Raw genomic sequence first — 21,864 nt, 5'->3', positions numbered from 1 at the left:
AGTGAAGTTTAGAGTAAGGACATCACTCACTCAGCACAGCTCAGCTGTTCCCATTTGATAGCTCAGATGTGATCCAAAAGCTTACATGTACATCCTCATACAACTGAGACCATGTTTTTATCCTGTAAGTGATGCTATGGTGCCAGTAACCACTGGGTAAGAGGCATACTACAAAGATCCCCCTTTACCCGCATTGTTGCTTTCTTGTTCTTCCCAAGACCCATCTTCATCTTAACACTGCAGACTGCTCCAGCACTAAATGTTTGTGTCTCCAGACACCTATATTCCTGTTTTATGTGTGTATCAAAATGTCAGAGTGGCTCCTTCCTTTTGTGGTTGTGACCCCAAAATAATTTTACTAGTTCTGCCTAAGTTCCCTTGGGAACTTGTTTCAGTAAGGCACAAATCATCTGTGTAGTAAGTTATATGCAACACACAGAGCCATATACTCCCCTAAGCCTCTCGCAAGGTGCCTCTGCAGCTTGGATATGAAGAAGCTGAAGGCAAAAGCTGAAGCACTGCCAAGGGGTGAATCTCAGGTGTAAGTCTACTCTCAGCCATTCCCACTGATTAGATGCTATCCCAGGTGATGGGTTTTCATATTAGTCATTTTCAGGATCCTAATTTACCTCCATTCATGTCATAGGAGCTGAACGTTACATTCCAAGCAAAGAGCTAGACAACTAGAAATGCAGATGCTACAGGACCTGTTTTCCATTGCTGAAGTTCCTCATAAAAACTTGGTCTCACAAGTCATGCTTTAGCAAAAGCAGTCTTCAGTGTCAGTATCATTTCTATCACTTTTCAAAACCTTAGCTCCTCATGAGCCCTGTGAGTTTTTAACCCATCTGGCAAAACTACTGATATACAATATACGTTCTGGTTTCAGCTGGGATAGATCTAATTTCTTTGTAGTAGCCGGCACAGTGCTGTGTTTCCAATTTAGTATGAGAGTAATGCTGATAACACCCCGAGTAGTAGCCGGTACAGTGCTGTGTTTCCAATTTAGTATGAAAGTAATGCTGATAACACCCTGGGTTTTTTCTTTTTTTTTATTAAACTGTTCTTATCTTAACCTGCAAGTTATACTTTTGATTCTCCTCCTCATTCCACTGGGGTGAGGTGGGGAGGTGAGTGAGCAGCTGTGTGGTGCTTAGTTGCCAGCTAGGCTTAAACCACGACAGTATACCTGCATAATTTTTAATTAGTTTAGCTCATTTCCTTAAAGATATTATATCCCCTGCACAAGCACCTCTCTTCCCTGTTGTATATTTGTTCATAGTAAATCATTCATTCTCAGTTGCACACCCTTCCAGACTCCTCTTAGACATGTTCTAGTGGTTGGATTTGGGGTTTTTCCTTACATTTCGGTTCTGAGCTTTAGAATTATTAAATGTTTCCAATAATCGCATATTTTTTGTTTTCCCCAAAATAATTTATTTTCAAGAGTAATGTGAGATTCAGCAGAAAACGTGAGAACGAGATAATCATGTATTACTTTATTTTTCAGTAGATTACTCCAAAAGTTACATACAGAAATTTTAAGTCCTGTAACATTAGTTCTGATATGGTGACTAAGCATTTAAACAATAAGCAGTTTTGTGAAAAAATCCATGTACACAGTTTACTTTACCTCATTTGTCCTAAATTTCAGTCTGCAACAGTATAATTTAGAGAAATGGGTAGCAAATACTTCAGTCTATATTTACATCTTGTCTCTTTAGTAAGTCCTTGAGAAATTCAGACACACACAGGCTGAACTAAGACACAAAAAATTGTGCATGGTGTTTTCACCTTTCACCTTGAAAAGAAAGGCTCACAATGCAAATTATCACATATTTTATTTAGATAAAAAATACTGGATGGTATATTATATCCCAAATGTGTTAAACAGATTACAGCTAAGACATTGCAGAGCACAGCAGCAACTGTTCTGCCATCAAGCACTAGAAAGGTAGAAATTTGATGGCTATCTAGCCTTTTAAGCACAGACTGTGGCAGTTACTAATAATCAGAAATAAAGCACATTTTGAAAAGTGGGTATGCAAATACACGTGACAAGCCTGAGCATTGCATGAGATGAGTCTCACTCCTGCTTCCACTGAAAGAATAAAAGATACAGCTCCCAAACACTTCAACAGGAGAAGGGTGATGATGACAACCCAAATGCTGCAGGGTTCCTTTTTTCTTTTTTTTTTTTTCCCAGAGAATAGTTAGAATTTGGGTGATAAACTCCTTAGAATTCACACAACCTAAAAGGTGTTTGTGTGCCTCAACAGAACCACACCTAGCTTCTCTGCTTTCTTTTCTGAAACCCAGTGATTTAATATTATGAATGCATTTGTTAAAGTGCAAATAGAGCATTGAAAACAATTAAGCCACCATGGAGGAGTGAGCCTCATCCATTTTTTTTTCGGAGCCCAGAATGATGACAGACCTGTTCGACTTCCGGTGCTATCCATCCACCATCATAAACAAAAGACAATTCCCATCACAAGAAATGCTTCAAGAGGACACCAAGTTATCTTATGAGGTGCAATTTAGAGCTGAAGAGCTTTAGAACATAAATCTCACTCAAACAGTACCAAAGTACATTCCTTAAAATAATACTAAAGCAAAAGTATTTCAAATCCATAAAAATGCCATGCTAGTCTATTATTTAACCAAATGTGATTGCTGTACAGTGATGATACCATTGCAAAGCAATTTAGAGGGGTACATATTCCTGTGTCAAAGCTAGCTCAAGTCCTAAGAGATGTTGAAGAGTGATGTTCCCTTTTATAAATGCTGGTCTCTTGTGGTGTGGCAAAACCACCTCTGATGACAGATACTCCTAAGGATTTACTTTAGGATGAGTCATAAACCTCAAGTTAAATGCATCTTCTTCCAAAATTAAGTAACTTGCTGAGACCTTCTGATTTTAGAAAAAAAACCACAGTGAAGTGCATGACAGAAGCCACAAGGTCCCAGAAAAGCTCAGGATCATTTCCACCGTACTCAACCACAAACTCCTCCACAAGTCTCATTCTGTGGGAACAGGAGCACACCTACCACACCTTGCTTTCCTGCTAATGTCTGATAGGCATGGCATCATCCTTTACTGTCTAGTGGTCTCTATTTCTTTCCTTCTGTTCCCTGATCTTTTCAGAAGTCTCAGGATCTTATATCCAGTACTCTCTGAGAGAGTTCTCCTGGGACTGGATATGAGTGACACAGTTCATTAATACAGTGTGTTTCACAGAAGAAGATCCTCCTAAGAGAGGTGGTTGGTGTTATGCTCACATTATGCCCACCTCAGCAGCAGAATCAGGCTGGGTGAGGAAAACACACATCAAGTAATTTGTGTAAAGGACCCTTGAACACAAAACAAATCACAGTTTCTTATTTAAATAACACAGTACCATGCAAAAATCACAAATTAAAGAGTGTCTTTAAATACAAAAATGCAAACCTTTGCTTAAAAATCCACCAGTTCTATATGTATTGCTCTTTACTTGGTAAGTCATGCAAAAGGTTTAAGCAAAATGTCCCTTTAACAAGTACAGCATTTGAACTATTAAAAAAAAAGGCCAAACAAAATGCCTAGACAAAATCTCCCCAGCAAGTTCTCAACTTCTCATTGAATCTATTTAGCATGGTATTTACCCATCTGAACAGAGGTCTAACACCACATCTGTGTTGCCCTTCCTCAGACTTGTCCTTGCTGTGGGAGGGAGCTCTTCTCTGTGATTTGACATTGTTTGTTGCAGGTTCCCAGCCATGCTCATGCCCTTGAACTGTGAGGCTGTTCCTGTGTCGAGGCACAGCTAAGGACAAGTATCAGCTGTTTCACTAGACTCGACAGGCAGCCGCTGCTTTGATGCTGCAACAGGTATGTGACAGGAAGCATGTCTGGAGGGAGGGCTCATGTGTCAGGAGTAGGGCTGTTGTTGGGTCAAGGGAAAAGACTACAGTAGGACATGCTGGGACTATACAGTGCTGCAAGCAGGGATAAATTTGCCCTTAGATCATAGTGCCCAGATTTGAGGGTTGCAGTGGTTTATTGTCTCATTAGAAACATCTAATTCCCTGTAATAAAGATTGCATACAGAGTATGTCAAAGAACAGAAAAGGCTAATACAGCGTATAGTCAGGACTAATACCATTTATCCTCTCTTATTGCTAAATAGGCAGGAGAGTAGCCTTTCAATTTAAAATTACAGTAATAATACCATGCTTCTTACTGCTTTGCAGCTGCATATCATAAAACTCAAAGCCACTGATCAGAAACAAAAGCAGTAAGTCAGTAACAGCTTTACAGAAATGTTCTGCTGGGGTGATTATGTCTGTCAAAATAACTCCGTAAGGGAAAGACTGTTTACTGAACATATTTCATGTACCTTTACCCCTAAAATACCCTACAAGTGCTTGCATCTTTTCCTAACAACAGATAAAGAAAACTTTGCTAGAGGTGTAATTAAGACTATATGAACACTGGAACAAGCACAGATCCCACTGAAATAGTCAGGCATCAGTTACAACAGAAAGCCAGAAGCAGTCATGTTTTTATCATCTGTTATAAAAAAAGTATTTCCCAAGCAGTGCCTCAATACAGTTAAAAGTTAAAACCCCTCTACATTACTAATACATTAAAAAATCCATATCTCAAACCATCTTGTAAGAAAATAGGTAAGTAATTTAAACCTTTAGTTTATATAAATTAACACAGAAATGTGTATTTGAACAAGTGCACTGAAAACAGATATGCCTTCTTTTCTTCTGGTATCTCTTATTTGAATTATTAAGTAACAGGAAAGCCTTTATATTCTTTGCATGACCTTGAGAGGCTGCTAACACTAAACGGTCAATAGTCAAACCCCAGGAGAGTGTTTCACCAGATAGACAATGACAAGAGGGAAAATAAAGTACAGTCAAATGCTTTGCGACCTTATTACCATATACTTCAACATTCCATTTTCAGCATATTTACTCGTGGAGATGAAGCTAATGTATTTATATGGCAAATCATGTGAGTGAAATTTAAAGGGTTGATGGATTTTTTTTTAAACCTACTAAAGGATCATTTTTTCCGAGGTAGTTTGCAAGGAAACAGTGATGTACACGAGTGGAAAAAACACTCCTTTGCTTGACTGCGGACAAAAGTCTTAAACACTGCTGGTGCTGTCCCTGAACCTTGCAGAGAATGCTTAGTGGGTAAGATGTTATAATGGGAGCTGACAACAGCCAATTAAGTGTCAGAAGAACAATCTGATAAGTAGGTCTTCATGTCTATAGGCATTTCCTGATATGTCTTAACTGTCAATCTGAATGTTAAACATCTCTATCTTTATGTCACTATTGACTGATTTATTAAAGGAGAATGTTTTCATCTCTTTTTTTTTGACTTTGGGGGTGCTCCAGAAAGAAAGAAAGGAAAATACTAGGAAAAAGTCTTAATTTGGAATAATAGATGGGGAATCCTAATTACAGAAAAGTCCTAATCTTCCAACTGAGCAGGCGTATAGTTTGGTGACATCACTCCATGCAGCTGCCCACACCATACCTTTCAAGAAGTGGTAGATGCTCAGTCTAGAGGAGATCTGTTTCTTTAATAGGTGGAAGGATATCTGTGGATGTGCTAGCAGGCTGCTCTCTGCTTTCAGTGCTTCTTGCTAGTCATACAGATGACAACACCTCACTGGATGGATCTCTTCCCTTCTTGTCCTCACCCCTGTCAATATCAATCACATGAACTATGCCAGGCTTCAGGATCAGGTCATCGGTCTCTACATGGCTCCTGTTATCGTCCACCTCAATGTACTTCCCTTTGGAAGGTTGGGTAGCCTTACCAAAAACATCTTTGAAACGGCGCTTGAGTTCAACGTCTGGGCAATAGACGTACTCATAAAGAGCACCAGCAAGAACTGCTCCTATTATTGGTCCCACCCAATATACCTGCAAAAAAGAGGTGAAAAAACAACAGACGTTAAGCTCTAGAGCAAATAAAGAAGACATGGTCTCAGAAAAAAGCAAGGTGGTACACAATTTACCCAGAAAGCTTTTTGCAAAATGCCCTGGCCCAAGTATTAAAATCAGCTTTGCAGAAATGCATGGTCACACTGCTCCCTGGCTTTCACGAACCAGAATGATATTTGCCATCATACTAGTTTATGAGTCAGAGAAGTGTAACTGCAATAGGTTTCATAGATGACTTGGAGCTCAGCACAAATGATTGCTCTAAAATCATATAGGAAGTAGTTCAAAACGCAAACTCTTGATAATGGCATTAGTCTCAGGTATTTTTTAATTTGTCTTTCTGTCTTATCACAGTGTCTCACAGCTATTTCAGCCCTTTCAGAAATACACCATAGTCACCTTGCATCCAGTCATCTAAAACACCCCACATCCCTGGGCACGTCTCTTTCCTAAAAACTCCTGTCATGTCACTGTTTAGAGAATCACCAGGCAGTGGATCCTGTGGAGCAAAGAAAAGGAACCTACACTGATATGTCAGTGAGGTACATTTACTACTTCCCTGATGCCTGAAAATGATTCCAATCTACACATCTGGTTACCAATTTTCTGGGGCAGACTTGCTGAGCGTCAGTGGACACCTGCCACAAACAGACACATGGGCATTCTCTATGGCTGCTGTACCTACTCCTGTTAATAGAAACCAGTCTTTTTCCCCACTTTTTATGGGAAATTTAAATAATTTTTTTAAACTTGTCCAATTAGAGAAAAGTACAGGTTCTTCATCCTCCTCATTTGAACCAAGGATAGCTATAACATTTCTTGAGACAAAAAAGGCCACATAACCTGTTGGAGTCATGTATGTCAAATACATGTGTGTAATCACTTTCAACAGGTTGTTGTTCTGGCATAGCTTTGTTTTTAAACTAGCCACAGTAAGAAGATTGAGAAGCAGCCCCAGATCGTCAAAGTGAAATAATTTTGTCAAGTTTCATTGATCCATCTCTTCACAAGAGGCCTCCTCCAACTCTTCATGGCTCATTGCCAGTTTCAGATCACATATATGGACTGTTTGCAAGAAGACACACAAATAAAACACTGCTGTAGAAAAGCGATTTTCTTTCTGCATTTTCAACCAAATGACAATGAACTTTCAAGAAAACAAAACCCTTCCTAGTGTATACACAAGCAGTTCTACTCCACTATTTCAGACTCATGTTTCCAAAATAATCCAAATTCAGTTTCTAATCCTATGGAATACAACAGGTAGTCAACTACCTGATAATATGATTTGAATAAGCAAATACAATGAACATAACACAACTTTGTAGGTACCTATGTATTTCAACATGACATACAATCATTTGGTAACATTAGCAGGTGCCAAAGCCCACAGGCTTCTGTCAATGGCAAGCCAATGTCACTGCTCTGGAGGAGGAGAAATGGCTGTCTTTTCAATTGGCCAGGACAGTAACTAAGCTTCTCCTACAAGTTTCTCTATGGTACATTTGTTTATTGTTTATAGCTTTAGTTATAAACTGCAGGCTTCGTCAGAGTATGGATAATTAATCTTGTGAAAAAACTACAGCAGTTTTTCATATGAACAAGCCATTCACTGAAAACTGGGTAAATCTGCCTCAATAGGATAACTCTTGGGAACAAAGTTACACATGGTATCGTGTTTGCAGAATTGGAGCCTTAGGGCCTGAAGACAATACTATTTGTGTTATTAGCTGCTGTGAGAGCAATGTGGGCTTCATACTTTAAAAATCAAGAAAATTCTTACATGTACTGTAATATGCAGCTCTTCCTGTTAACATTGAAAGTGTCCCTAGAAGTGCTTTCCCTCTTTATAATTAGGTGAGGTTGAGCTGAGATCTATCTTCCGCTTATAAAATGTGAAATGGTTTTTAATAAGTTGGATAGGGGGATGCTGTAGAAAATGACTGCATCATTCACAGTCTTATTATGCCATTGTTTCATGCAAAACTGCTTGCAGTTAAGCTGATGCTTTCAAAGTGAAGCAGGTAATATCTGGTCTGGTCTGCAAAGACCAGACTGCAACCTCTTCATCTCTCACTGCAGGCATATGCTGAGGCAAGTTGTACCCCAGGAACCACAATACCGAGGATTCCTCCTCTCACTTTTATACAGCTCCCCTATTTGCTGCAGAACCAAATGAAAGGTAAAGACAACAAAATTACTTCTGTAACTGTTCACCAGCATGACCAGCGGGGTTTGCACTATGCCTTGGAAGATTTTTCTTTCCAGCAGTTTAATTCTTGCAGTCTCACTGCAATACTTTTTTCTTGGTTTTGTTTTTGTATGGTTTCCTTTTTACCCGAGTTACTACCTCCACAAAATGGCCCCTCAACCGTAAGATGGTATTCCAACATGCTGCATGCTGCACTACAGACCTAGGTGAGGAGCATGATGACACCTAAGCTTGGGGCAGGTCAGTGCCTGCCTTCCTTGGTGATGGTCTCTATGGGACATACTGGGAGAGATAACTTAAAGGAAATGATGTACGAAAAGTTCTGATTGCTGTTTGTTGCTATGGTGAAGGAATCAGGAAAGAAGAGTTACCCATTGGTTTTCCCATCTCCCCATGATGACAGCAGGTCCAAATGATCGAGCAGGGTTCATACTGGCACCAGTGTAATTGATCTAAAGCAGAGAGAAAATGTTATTTGTTACTAAAGTCTTGAAGGTAGTGATTTGATTTCTATGGGACACCCTGGTTTTGTGTGGCTTGTCATCTTGATAGTGGGTATCATCACTCTCCTGAGTCTTATAAAGTTAATGAGGTCATCATATAATCAGTCAGAAAAGTTCTAGTGCAACACCCTACCCAAGGGACACTCCTGCGACTCCAGAGTTTTGGCATGGAACCATAAAGAATATAGCAGCTATATAGCTATAACAGCTCTAAAGGTCACAAAAGTTTCCATTTACTTCTGAAGTAGTCATAAAGGGTAAAGGGGTCTATTTTTTAATGAGAAATCATTAACTTACAGCAAATAAATGTCCAATTGCAACAGAAAATCCAATTGCTAGAGCTACTGAACCAGTGACATCACTTCGTTTTGAATCACAGCTAGCAAAAATAGTAAAAACCAGCTGGAATGTAATTATCAACTCCACCAGGAGTCCATGCCCAGCAGAAAGATCTCCATGTACCTGGAAGAAGGGAAAGAAACACCAGAAATTAAGAAAAGGTGATTTCATAAAACAGAAACCCATCACATACATTAATTATATTTCAGTGAATAGTATTTCTAAATGTTACAGAGTAAAAGCCAACAATGAACTTTTAGAGGTACAGATTCCTCACTCTCCACTTTCCTCCCTCTTTTTTATTTTAACTTTAAAATGTTTTCTTATTTTGAGAGCTATGGAAAATCACTGCTGGACTGAGAACAGAAGGCTTGACAGTAACATTCAACAAGAACTTCAAAGTTAGACTGCAGAAGTATAGTTTATTTTACACAGGGATTTGCAAATGCTGCACTTCCCTTTCACCATTTTTTTCTTGAGAGCACTGTAATTTACTATTCAATTATAAATTCATTAATTAGCCCTGACTTAATTAATTTAAATTTCAATTAAAAATTAAGCAGTGTGCGACTCAAGTGCATTTTTAATAAGTCCTGCAACAGGGCTAACTGATGGCACTCCTTATTAGTTTAGAACAAAGCTGAAATCTAAGCCACAATCTATTTCAAAAGTATGTCAATTTAAATTGATGTTTTCTCAATCCCCATCCTAACAGCATGGAATTAATTTCCCCCCTCCCCAGCCCATATAAAAATGGCATTTCATGCATATATTATTTAAATTTTTTATGTAAATTAACATTACCTGCTGTCATCAGATTTGGGGAAGTTCTAGGAAAGAGAAGTTCTATAAAAAGAACAGCTATTGATAGTACACTGCATAAATCTATCCGAAGGAGAGCTTTAAGCCCTGTCTAGATGTAAATAAACCAGCAAGCTCTTAAAATATCTATTGGAGCTCTCTTCATTGTGTGTGACACTGATTATATTTTCTTAGGATCTATGCTAGTCTAGTCCAAGAGCCAGAGGAGAAATGATTACCGCAGTGACTCCCAGGCCTCCTACCACGCTTGGAGGTGTGACAAGGTAAAGGATGCCTGCGCCCACGATGGCTCCCAGGCACTGGGCAAGAATGTAGAAGATGGACTTGGCGAGACTGATCTTCCTCGTGCAGACCATTGCCACGGTCACGGCAGGGTTAATGTGGCCTCCACTGATGTGTCCAAAGCACTGCACCATGGTTGCAATGCTGAGTCCAAAGCAGAGAGAGATAAGGACCATGTCTACAGGCAAGGGCTTCTCTGCTCCACCCCAGTTGATTGTGGAGCCAAGGCTGAGGAGGACAAAAATGAGCATGGCCAAAAATTCTGCCGAAACGGCCTTCCAGAAGGGCTGAGTCCAGACTCCTTTAAACGCCACCATAATTCTCTCACACTTACACAGACGTCCACACTTACTGAAAAGCAAAACAAATCATCAGAAGTCACCAAATGCCTCTTGCTCTCCTGTTAGAGGCTGCTATTCAGCAGACTTTGGAGAGAAGGCAGCAACACTGAGTATCTTTGGGCTGGACAACCACAGACTACACTCTTAGAGAAGTCTGTCCTTAAAACATGACCAGTGTTGGAGTGTCTGCAGGACACTAATTAATCACTTCTTGACACAATTCTGTCTTGTATAGTTTCAGCTCCCAAAAAAGCAATCTCTGTATCTTTTGAAATGATTATGAAAATAAGTGTATTCTTCTATGCTAGCTGACCTCTTTTTGATTTAGAGGCTGTATAGCTCTACTACTTCTAGTGGCCTGATGATCGTCATGTTCATTAAATTAGTGAGTATCCTCTTTTTCTATGCAAATCTGTACTTTCCACAAAGCAGGTAACATAATTCAATAAAAAGTAGTAACTTAGTCAAAGCCTAATGGTTTTGATGATAGCATAGTGTTGGGAGATTGCCCTGGGAGCTAGAAGAGAAAGTCTATTTGCTTGAACACTCACACAGACCACTATTTCAAATTATATTTATGCAAAAAGCAGTTTCTTCACTGTGGATGTAGGGTGAAAATTGAATTCAGGCAGAAGAATAGATGCAATCCTACATTCTGACCTTTAAATCAATTGTGCAATCAATAAAGTGCTTTCTTTTGGGCTAATGGTGACAAGTGAGCGGGGAAATAGAGCAATATTTTCTGTATGTGTGGTGTGTAGAACTCTGCATGGCAAAGAAAGGAGTGTCTTGTTTTTTCTCCCTGTCTGGGGATGCTATTTATCAGTCTACACTGCCTTCCTGGTGAGTTACAATTTTGCGAGACGTTCAGATACCTATGAAAGTGGGTCACCAAAGAAAAGTTATTTGTGATATTAATAAATTAGGAGAATAAGCCAAAAGGGAAGCATTTTAATGAGTTTCTAAGGAATGCTAACAAGATTCTTCTCTAAAAACAAATGCAAAAAACCTCCAACCCATCCAAAAAAGCAGAAAACAAAAGAAAGATTAGTCAGTTGCTACATTTGGGAACAGAATTTCCATTGAAGATGGATGAATTTATGCTCAGTTATCTAAGGTAACTAAGCTATAATGCATATTTAATACCAGTTACATCAGAAAGAAGTATAAAAGGCATGTCTGCCCTTTTCAAGTTATTGTAAGAGGAATGGCCCTTGAATTTCTTAACAGTTCCAGTGAGTTAGGGAAAAACAATTTAATCTTGTGACTGGAGCAAGTAAGTTGTTTCCCTGACTCATTTCCTACACTAATTTACTCTGTATTTTGGATAGGCCATTCAGTTCTCTAAACTCTCAGATTACAACAAGAATTACATTATCTCCTACAAATGGCTGTTGTAAGGTGCTTGTGAAGTGATCTAAAACACCTGAGCAGGACTTGCTCTACTAGAGAAGTGAAGCCAGAACCTCAAAAGAGAATAAAGTCATACCCCAAATCTTCTGATTTTGGGTCAAACTCAGGACAAATGGAAAGATGTTTTTGTAAGATCTCGCATTAACAGTCAGTTAATGACCAACCATCTAGACTAGACTTTTTGTTCAAACTGACCCCAAAATCATTGCCTCCCTCAAAGCTGAAGTTCATAGGTATTTGGTTGTCCTTACTTTTGAACCCTATGCCTAGATTCGTGCTGAAACTTCAGAGCTTACCTCTGACACCCTTACTACTTCCTCACTAATAATTTATCTTAGTGACCTGATAACACTAGGTGCTATATCCATACTGAGAAAAGTTGTATGTTTCAGGTGAACATTTAATATAGGGATGATGCATATTGTGAAGCCCATGGAAAAGAAACATGAATGCACAGACAAGGGAAGTAGCACTCCTTTACCCTTTCACCCCCCAGCTCAGACAGGATGCAACCTGGATTTCCCTGAGCAAAATACAAACCCTGGTGTTATATTCAAGGGTTTTGGAAAATTTTCAACCACCAAGGGCACTATGAGGGGAATGTAGGCTTATAGAGCATAGGAGAGAGGGGTAATGGTGACTCCTCATGTCTTTATTCAAGTGTGCCTGACCATCTCTTTTTGTAAGCATAGAACAGTGAAATCTACATATTAATTCTACACCTTCATCCTGGGAAGTAGATAGCAAAAGGTGCTTGTATTTGGCATTAAAATCATGCAGTTGGCTCTTCACTATTTGTGGAACATTTTGGAAAAATACATTAAGAGTGCGTGTGTGTGCACATGCCCACACGTGTAAGACAGAGATAGGGAGGATGTGGAGGATCACATCTTCAGCTCATCTGATGGGCCTGACTGGAAGGATGCTACTACTTAACAAATCTCATAATGCTTCTCCAGCTGAGACTACATCCAGTCAATTTAGTCAATACTATTTGCAGCCCTGAAAATGCAGAAAACTGCATGCAAGTCAAAAGCTTCAAACACAGAAACTTGCTCATCATCATAAAGTTTCTGTTTTTCTAGAACATCATCCTACATAGAACTACATTTTCAGTCAGGCTTTGACAGCTAATGATCAAAACATCTATTTTTAATCTATACATGTTTTTTCTGAAGCAGTCTGTTTTTCTATGATTTCAACACCCAGCAAAATGCCCAGTTTTCAGGGTCGAATTTTTATTTCAAACTGTGCACCTTACTTCCTGACAGCAAAACCTCCTATAAATGTTTTTATAAAAGCTTAATACTACATTTGAGCCCTGAGTACAGGTTTTCACTTAAATCCAAAGGCTATCAGCAACTTAGAAATTGACACCATCTCCAACATCTGCTATTTTTTCAGCATTTAGTTAAAGGTCTGAGATGAGACAAAGTGATGGCTGTGACCGGTCTGAAAATAAAATGGGACTTTCCAGCAGCTAGGATTTGCCTTCAAAGTCGCAAACCAGTTTTTTTTAGAGTAGTTGTTGTTCATGGTTTCCTTAGATAAATCCAAAATACAACAGAAAGCCACTTTCAAGTTATGGTCACACATTACTTTTACGTGTAGCCACACTTGAAATTCTCTGGTCTGGATGACAAGATTACACAGTGAATTGAGTCTGATAGGTGGGTTTTGTGGTGCCAGCAGGGCTGCAGGCATGATTATGGCTTCAAAGCTGTAACAATGTAAATCATAACAAAGGCTTCAACACAAAAGTCAAACAGTATTTGAAAAATTCTTCCTTTTCTAGCTAATATAATTTCAAAGAGCAGAGCCCACAGCCTGGATGTGGGCCTGCAGCCAGCCATTCCACACGACACTACTGTCACACACAAGTTCTGTGTGTGTGGTGGCTATTTACAGTCGCATCTCCGCAGCAAACTCCCACACTGCCCGACCTGTGCTGGCGCCGCCGGCTGCGGCTCCAATGGACGACGGGCCCCCGACGGCCAGCTTTTGGGGCAGGGAGGAGACAGGCTACTGTTGAAAAACAAATGCACCATCGCAGGCGTTGCTTGTAACCATTTTGCCTCATTTTCCAACACACTGTTAAGTGCAAGACTGACTTGGCCATCTATCTACAGGAGGTGGGGAGCCTCGGGAGCCCAGCACTACAGCTTTTTAGCTGTGCGGGACTTGGGCTTTCCGCAAACACGACTCTCCATTGCAGGAGCGCAAGTGGACAGCAGAAGAAAGTTTTAGCTTGGGGAAAATGAGCGGGGGTTTCTGCCCTCTTCGCACCTCTGGTTTTAAAACTCGAGAACGACCCTTTGTGCCTTCGGGAAGCGGGAGCCCGGTGCTCTGCCTGCCATCCCTCGCTGCAAAACCCAGAAGAAAGACAACCCGGAGCCCCTGGCCCGGCTGCGCACTCCTCCCGGGGGCCGGACAACTGGGGCTCTACTTAGGTGCGGAGACGGGGCGCCCCTCCCGCAGCCGCGCACCCCGCTCCCCGAAGCTTTCCTCTAAAGTCATCTTTGGTCTCGGGGAGCTGTCCCCGCCCGCCGCCTGCCTTCCCCCCCTCTGCGCCCCGCGGGGGCCGCGCACTCACCCGAGGCGCACAGCGGCCGCTCCGTCGCTCATGCCTCCCCGGCGGGCGCGGGTGAGCAGCGGGGCCCGGGGCGGGCCCGGCTACGGGGCTGGGGCCGGGGCCGGGGCCGGGGCGCAGGGCGGGGGAGGGACGGCTCCCGACCGTGCTGCTGCCGCCGCCGCGCTCCCTACCTGCTGCGCCGGGCGGGCGCGGGGCACTCGAAGCACGGCCGCCGCAGCTCCGGCTGCGGGTCGCTTGTGGTCATGTGCCCGTGCAGAGCAATGCAGGGGGGTCGCGGCTGCCGGTCAGAAAGAAGCGGCCAGGGCCGAAGCGAGCCCACTGTGCTCCCGCGGCGCTGGACTGCCCGGCAATGGAAAGGACTCAAAGGTTTCCCAGTTTCTTTGCCACTCACTGTATTGAAGGAGAAAAAAAGCCCTAGCAGCTCTGCAGCCAGGGAGCTTTATCCATCTAAAATGCCTATTAGTACTTTACTAGAACTCTGTTGGTTACAAAATCATAGACTCATAGAATATCTTGTGTTGGAAGGCACCCACAAGGACCTAGTCCAACTCCTGGCTCTGCACGGGGACAGCCCCAAGAATGCCATCATGTGCCTGAGAGCATTGACCAAATGCTTCTTGAACTCTGATACTGTGACCATTCCCTGGGGAGCCTATTTCAGTGCCCAATCACCCTCTGGGTGAAGAACCTCTTCCTAATATCCAACATAAATGCCCCCTGACGCAGCTTCATGCCATTCCCTTGGGTGCTATCATTGGTCACCATGGAGAAGAGATTGGTACTTGCCCCTCTGCTTCCTCTCGTGAAGAAGCTCTAGACCGTGATGAGGTCTCCCCTTGGTCTCCTTTTCCCCAGGCTGAAGCAAGCCTAGTGACCTCACCCACTCTGCACTCAGCTTCCCCCTCCATACCCTTTACTGTCTTTGCAGCCCTCCTTTGGATTCCCTCTAATAGCTTTATATTCTTCCTATATTGTGTTTTATTGAAGTTGCTAAATTCAACAAAGTTTACCTAGTGTGAAATGCCAAATGGAGGCCACTGGAAAAGACTTTAAATTAGACCATGATGCTGTCTGTTGAAATTCACAAGGTCCTTACCCCATGCCTCTACACCATGAAAACAGTTCAATGAAAAAAACAGCTCTTCATGTAATAAGAAAAACCGCTAAAGATGTCTAAGCTCCTAGGCACAACTATTTCATTACAGAACACAAGAAACTGTCACTTGAAGAAGACATGGGTGAAAATGGAACAAAGTACCTATAAAATCCTTTTTATCCACTGGCTTAGACCTTTGCAAGAAGTAGAAGAATATGTGCATAAGTCATTTAGAAAACATTCTAAGGGACATGTTCAAGAGTAAAATGAGGTTAAACTACATCTACTGCCATGCATCTAGTGCGGCAACACTGAAAAATCAAAGTTTGGCATGATCAGCCTGCCTGTACAATGTCGGGGTAAGGTAGATTTGTGGCGGTCAGAGGAGGCAGAGACAACTCAGGCAGCAGTTTGATCAGAAGGCTTACACGGAAGACAAAGGACTTTAGTTACAGCTTCACTTTTATCTAGTCTTTTATATAACATGCCAGCACACTATTTGCTAGTTAGTTCACCTAACATACATGGAAACATTCTACTGGTTACAAGGTATTACACATTCTACAGGTGGCTCTCTGGTCCTTAAGGGTGCATTCGTCAGTTACCTCAGACCTTATGAGATCTACACACACTGTCAGCCCCTACAGTACAAGATACATTGTACCAGATAATCCTTCTGACCACAAGAAAACAGTGCTAGATCTGAACTACTCTGGGTATGGAAACCATGGACATGAAGTTCCCTCTTAGCTTCTGCTAGGAGATTGTAGATTATAATTTACAGCAGTGAAAAGCAAGTATAATGCATAACATCATTAATTCAGGATACCCTGGACAAATTTGCACACATAATAAAAAAGTCGTGCTTGTGTGTTAGATGTTTACCAGTTTATGGCAAGTGCAAGTTACCATCGAGTATAAATGTAGATGTTTCTCCCAATTTTGCTTGCTCTTCCCCAAGAGATATACACAATTTGATGGCAAAAGAGGAACTACAGGCTTGATGTTTTCTTGTTTTCAAGCTTTACTTCATTTGCTTATGTCTTGAGCTTACAGTCATCATTGCACATCTCTGTTTTTACCTCTGGTGTGCCTGGTTTTTCAATATATGCCCTTCACAATCTGCTACAGCTATTTCAGAAACTTCCAGTCCTAACACTGTCTTATTGACATAGGGCCATCATTCACTACATACACACATAGACCAACTTTTTCTGTCAAGGATGTAGGAGGAGTCACTTACAATGAAAGGATTTCAGGTAGGATATTTGTCTGCATAAGATTCTTTTATCTCTCTTCCCTGTTTGCCAGGAATTGCTGTACAAAAAGCTCTTTTTAAAGTGCTTTTTTTCAAACACCTCTGGCTTCCCTTGATGTGCCTTGAACATGCCACACCTTTTCCCATCTGCATTTGGTGAAGTGATTATCTGATTATTTCAGCCTTTGACACCATGGCTACTTCGGTCATACAAATCCTATCTTCTGTTGTTCCAAAAGTTGCAAAAGGCACTCGTACAAACCTCAACTTTCTTTCAAGTTTTGTATCTGGTTGTTTCAAATCAGAGCTGAGTTTGCTTTCATAGCTTTGCCCTGAAAACACACTTGTTCTTTCGCACACTTTGATCTCTGCTCCTTTTGCATGGTTGTTTGTTCACAAACAAAATATACTTAGCAAAAGCAGTATTTGCTTTTCCTTTTCTTGCAGATAGCATATATCTGTTCTTTTTGGTCTATAGAGCAGATCACTGCCACATGGAGAAGCCAAAACATTAATAGCTTCTGTCACTGCTACCATTCTTATTGTGATAAATCTTCTAGAGGATTACACAAAGGTTGTGGCCACATAAAACAGAGAAAGGCAATGCTTTGGGCACAAACCTGGAGCAAACTGCACAGTGCCAGCTCTGATCAAACAAACTATGTTCTGTTGAAAGCACAGAAGGTAAGGAAAACATCCCTTGAGATGGCACTGAAAATCAGAGGAAAGCTGCCCTGGTTTGTCCAGGGATAAATTTGTCAGTGTTGGGAGATGGGAGCACATAAGTTCTTTTTTGTTTGTTTGTTTTGTTGGGGTTTTTTTGCCTTTTTTTGCCCTTTTTTTTTTTGTTGTTGTTGTTGTGGGGTTTTTTAAATGCATATTTTCATCTTATAAAACCTGAGTTAACTTACTTTGGACTTCTGTCCGACAATGAAATTGCTCCTGCACTCGACATAGTTAAGGAAATAACATACAAAAGAATATTATGAAAAATTTAAAGATGGTGTTAAAACTCAATCCATTTCAAAGCAGGGGGAATGTGCAGAGGAATCTTGCTCTGCCTCTGCTTCTCCTTCACTGAACATCAAGTCTGAGTTCCTACAGTAATTTCTAGGGCATCATGAATTAAAGATCTCCGTAGGAACACAAGCCATCATGAAGAGATGCTCCAACATGTAAGACATCCCAATTTGGAACAAGAACTTCCCAGACAGTCGAAGCGTGCTGGATCCGGGATTTCAGTTTGGTCGGTTATGGAGGAGAGGGCACACTGCCAAAGTTGGAGAGGAATGTGCAAACAGCTAGTTCCAGCTAAAACAATATTAGAGGGAGGCAGAAAAACTCCCAGCACTAGCTTCTACCACCTCATTGCATAGCAGTGTGGGAAAAGTTCCTTTGCTTCTGTTGCAAGTCTCATGGATATCCATCCCGGGCAAATCTGTCAGACTGTGAGGTTTGTCAGAGAAGACTGAAGCAGAGAAAAAAAAAAGACCAAAGCCTAAAAAAGTAATATAATTTGGAAGCACTGTGTGTTTTCTCAGTGTCTTAGTCCTTTTCCTTTTGTACCCAGTGGATCTGGACTTCCCTCCCTTATGTTGCTGTAGTTAAGCTCCTCAACTCACTCGACTCCTCTCAGCACCACTTCAGGCTGTTAGTTTCCAAAAGCAATGAGGCTCACATGCCTGTTCTCTCTCTCTCTCTTCCTTTCTCTTTGTTCTGGGTGTTCCTGCCCTTTTCAACAGATCTTGAACCCACCAGCCAGTCTCAGCTACTGCTGATGGAGGATCAAAAATCCCCAAGCTGTTTAGGCTCTTGCCAGCCCCATGGGCATGAGTGGTTTTAGGTAACCACAATGAAAGGGACTCTTGCTGTTCCTGGCAGGGGAGGTTCCAGGAGGATTTTAGAAGTGCCTGAGCAATGGAGGACTTAGTTGCTGTTTTAGACTCCTAGGAGACCAAATTCCTTTGACCTTCCTTGGCTCCTGTCAACAAGAGTGTTTGAGAGCAGGCTGTGAGACTTTCAGAAACCCTTGATGCTTGCAGAAATTCTCAGCCTTTTTTTTTTTCTGAGTGATAGAAAGTTTCACTCTGTTGCTGTTAATAAATTCCCCTCCCCTCACTAATTTATGTTTTAGAAGTTTGGGTTAAGCTTTGTCTACTAAAAGGATCTTACATAAAACACCGCTTACTGAAACATGATCTTTGCACATTTCTGAAGTTTTAATTTTCCTGCAGTGTAATCTTGTTACTTAGGTCATTCATTTTGTCACGCCGTGGTATCAGTCTGGTCCAGGTTTTGCTGCAGGGCTATGTTCTCCTGACATTTAGAGCAAGAATTCCCTGGGAAATCAGTCAAGAGATTTGACATTGCTGCTGGCCAGGCTCCAGTGGGTTTAGTTTTACTCTCCTTCTCTATTTATTGTGGAATCTGTCTGTCCACAAGCTGAACATTGAGTTCTGTGCTAGAGAAGGAGAACTAAAAGGGACAAAATGGCCATTCATTTGGGGGATTCATTCAGGCTTTTCAGAAAGGATTTACAAGAAGCTGTGCACTTAAATGACTGCTGAGCTTCCTTAGTCCTGCTCAATTACCTCCCTCACAAGACAATTTGGATTGACTGCTTTTCCCTTTGCCTTCTTCCCCACCTCAATAGGCTGCAATTACCATTGGAAAAGCAAAATTAAGAACTAGGTGGTACAGGAACCACCTGAAGGCTTTTCATCTTTAGAAATAATTTAATTTGAACATGGCTTGGACAGGCCCTTTGCTGGGGGAAAAAAACCAAAACAAATCCTTTCTCTCCCTTCCTGCCCCAATGTCAGTAGCAAATAGCTGAATCAGTGGCACAGGCAGCCAGGATTTGATGAACTGGGCACTCATGGGGGCACATGAGAGGTAGGGGAAGAGTTCCAGGTCAACTGGAAATGGAGAAGTCAGCTTTCTTGTGGAGGAAGGCAATGACATACAGCAGCACAGAGCAGGGTGCAGTAAGCTCTGCATGTGCCAGGAGAGAAAAACAGTGCATCATACTGGTGGTCTGTGTGCTGAGGGCGGTGTAGTCTTAGGCAGTGGGACCACAGATTCATCAAACTTTGCTAGGTGAGACACTGAAATTTGGTTAAGCACTCACAGATTTTATCAGCCACAGAAAATATAGCGCTCACTATACATCACTGTTACACACTCTGTAATATCCAGCCATGCTTTAATGACCAGTCCGAGTTGCTCTTGCTTACAGTACTGCTGTTGTTTCTATGCTCCTCAGCTTGAAGTGCTCAGCCTCTTCCCTCACCACCGCTTCAGTTTCCTACAGATGTGAAGCTCAGTCAAAGAATCGTGGAGTGCAAGACTACATAGTTACATAACATTTTCTATTTAACATCATATATCATAGACCATTACACTTTACCTCAAGACACATTTCCTGAGTTCAGTGACTTATATTTTGTTAAATATATTTTACAAAAACACCCTTGCTCAGATTTGAAAACTCATAGGATGGAAAATCCACCCATTCCCTTGGTCGCTTATTCCCAAGACTAATAATTTTCATCACCGAAAATGGCCTTTGTCTCCAAACTGAGTTTTTATGAATTTATCTGCCATATGCTGCTTCTTATTATGCTGTTCTCTCCCAGATTAAAAAGCCTCTTGTACTTCTACTGTCTCCCCATGAGGATACTCATATAATGTGAGCAATTCATCTCTTCATCGTCCTTTTGATAAGCAGACTGAGCTCTTAAGAGTCTTTCCCTCTAAAGAAAATTCACTAACTCTTTTTTCAGCTCTTGTTTGTGCCTTCACTACATGCGTTTTAAAATGCATTTTTAATACCAGTCTCCCCAAAGGCCTATTCTGAAGTAAAGGCATTTCTTGCAGCACACCTGGGAATTGAATTAGCTATTCTTGCCACAGCATTGCATTAAGGAAACCTTCTTCCTTGGTTCTCCACAATAACTCCTCAGACCTTCTGGGGATATAGCCCACATTGTGTAGATCAGTCTTGTTTCACTCTGAGGCATGCAATTTTGCAGACATTCTGTCTGATAGGGATCACACTAGAGTGCAATCCAATCTGCTGTGTTTGGACATCCTTTTCTCAGCCTACTAATTTAAGTCATGTCCAAACTGTACTGGTAGTGATTCTATATTTATTTCCAGATTTACCCACTGAAGAAAACCCTAAAGCACATGAGGCCTCACAGTGATCCTTTCAGATCTCCCAACAGCTGCCATCATTAGTATATTAAGTACTTTCAAAGATCTGTCACCCAGGTCTGAATCCATTTGCTGTTCTATGGATAACATACTGTGGTAATGCTTTAAACAAATATAACTTAGTATGGCAGTAAAGTCTCTAGAAGCACTGAAACACACTGCTTTGTACAACTACCTCTATCAACCACTGCGTAATTTTAAAAATGAAATCTGTTCTCGGTTGGTTTTTCTTTTTTTTTTTCTTTGGCAAGGCTGAACCTTAGTGATGTAGTATATTTCATGTGTGGCGAAGTAATGGGAATACGTTCTTTGTCCAAGCCATCTTTTGTATATAATATAATGATAACATATGTAATACATCATCATCATGGCTTGGCTTCACGAATGAAGATTTGGGAAGGGCTCTACCCACATGGGTGTGTCCTTCGAGCCTGTGCAGTGGATTTTTTAGGTGAGGCACAGCGTATGCAGAACTGGCCCCACCGTTTAACTCCTAAGGTTCATCTGCCACAGCTGAGCGAGCTTGGACAGTGACAGTGAAGTTCTTGGAATTAGAACCTACAGCCCCCGGTATTCCCAGGAGGTCTCCCATCCAAGTACTAACTGGGGCTGACCCTGATCAGCTTCTGAGATCTGACGGGATCAGGTGTCAGGGAGGGATTTAACTGCCTCATATAATACATATATAGCTTTATATTCATAGTATTTATGTAACTAATGGAAACATATGCCTTGAATGGGCAGGATGTTCTGAGAAAGCCAACTTTGTTTCAGATAATTCAGATTATCTTTGTAGATTACTATAGTAATTATTGTCTTAATACTATCTATT

The 21,864-nt window shown here is 41.3% G+C and overlaps 1 protein-coding gene across 2 annotated transcripts; it reads right to left on the bottom strand.

The window, feature by feature from the left end:
* Window positions 1–1,484: 1,484 nt before the first annotated feature.
* Window positions 1,485–15,027, bottom strand: AQP4 (aquaporin 4). Of its 2 annotated transcripts, none has more exons than XM_071554629.1 (5): window positions 14,631–15,027; window positions 10,050–10,464; window positions 8,968–9,132; window positions 8,539–8,619; window positions 1,485–5,934 (listed from the first exon to the last, which is right to left on the bottom strand). In XM_071554629.1, exons 1-5 carry the CDS (start codon window positions 14,702–14,704, stop codon window positions 5,656–5,658), a joined length of 1,014 nt encoding a protein of 337 aa, XP_071410730.1. In that variant the 5' UTR covers window positions 14,705–15,027; the 3' UTR covers window positions 1,485–5,655. The 2 variants fall into 2 exon arrangements, with proteins under 2 accessions (XP_071410730.1, XP_071410731.1); XM_071554630.1 differs by lacking the exon at window positions 14,631–15,027 and adding an exon at window positions 14,461–14,621.
* Between the last annotated feature and the right edge of the window lie 6,837 nt (window positions 15,028–21,864).

The sequence above is a fragment of the Pithys albifrons genome, chromosome 4 (genome assembly GCF_047495875.1).
Source record: "Pithys albifrons albifrons isolate INPA30051 chromosome 4, PitAlb_v1, whole genome shotgun sequence".
In the NCBI taxonomy this organism is placed as follows: Eukaryota; Metazoa; Chordata; class Aves; order Passeriformes; family Thamnophilidae; genus Pithys; species Pithys albifrons.
This window is presented reverse-complemented; position numbering and strand designations above follow the sequence as displayed.

Coding starts and splice junctions, on each gene's coding strand:
- AQP4 (XM_071554629.1), bottom strand. CDS start 14,704: ATGACCACAAGCGACCCGCAGCCGGAGCTGCGGCGGCCGTGCTTCGAG. Junction 9,133..10,049: donor GAGGCCTGGGAGTCACTGCG/GTAATCATTTCT, acceptor CCCTTCTTCCAG/GTACATGGAGATCTTTCTGC. Junction 5,935..8,538: donor GGAGATGGGAAAACCAATGG/GTAACTCTTCTT, acceptor TCTTTTTTGCAG/GTATATTGGGTGGGACCAAT.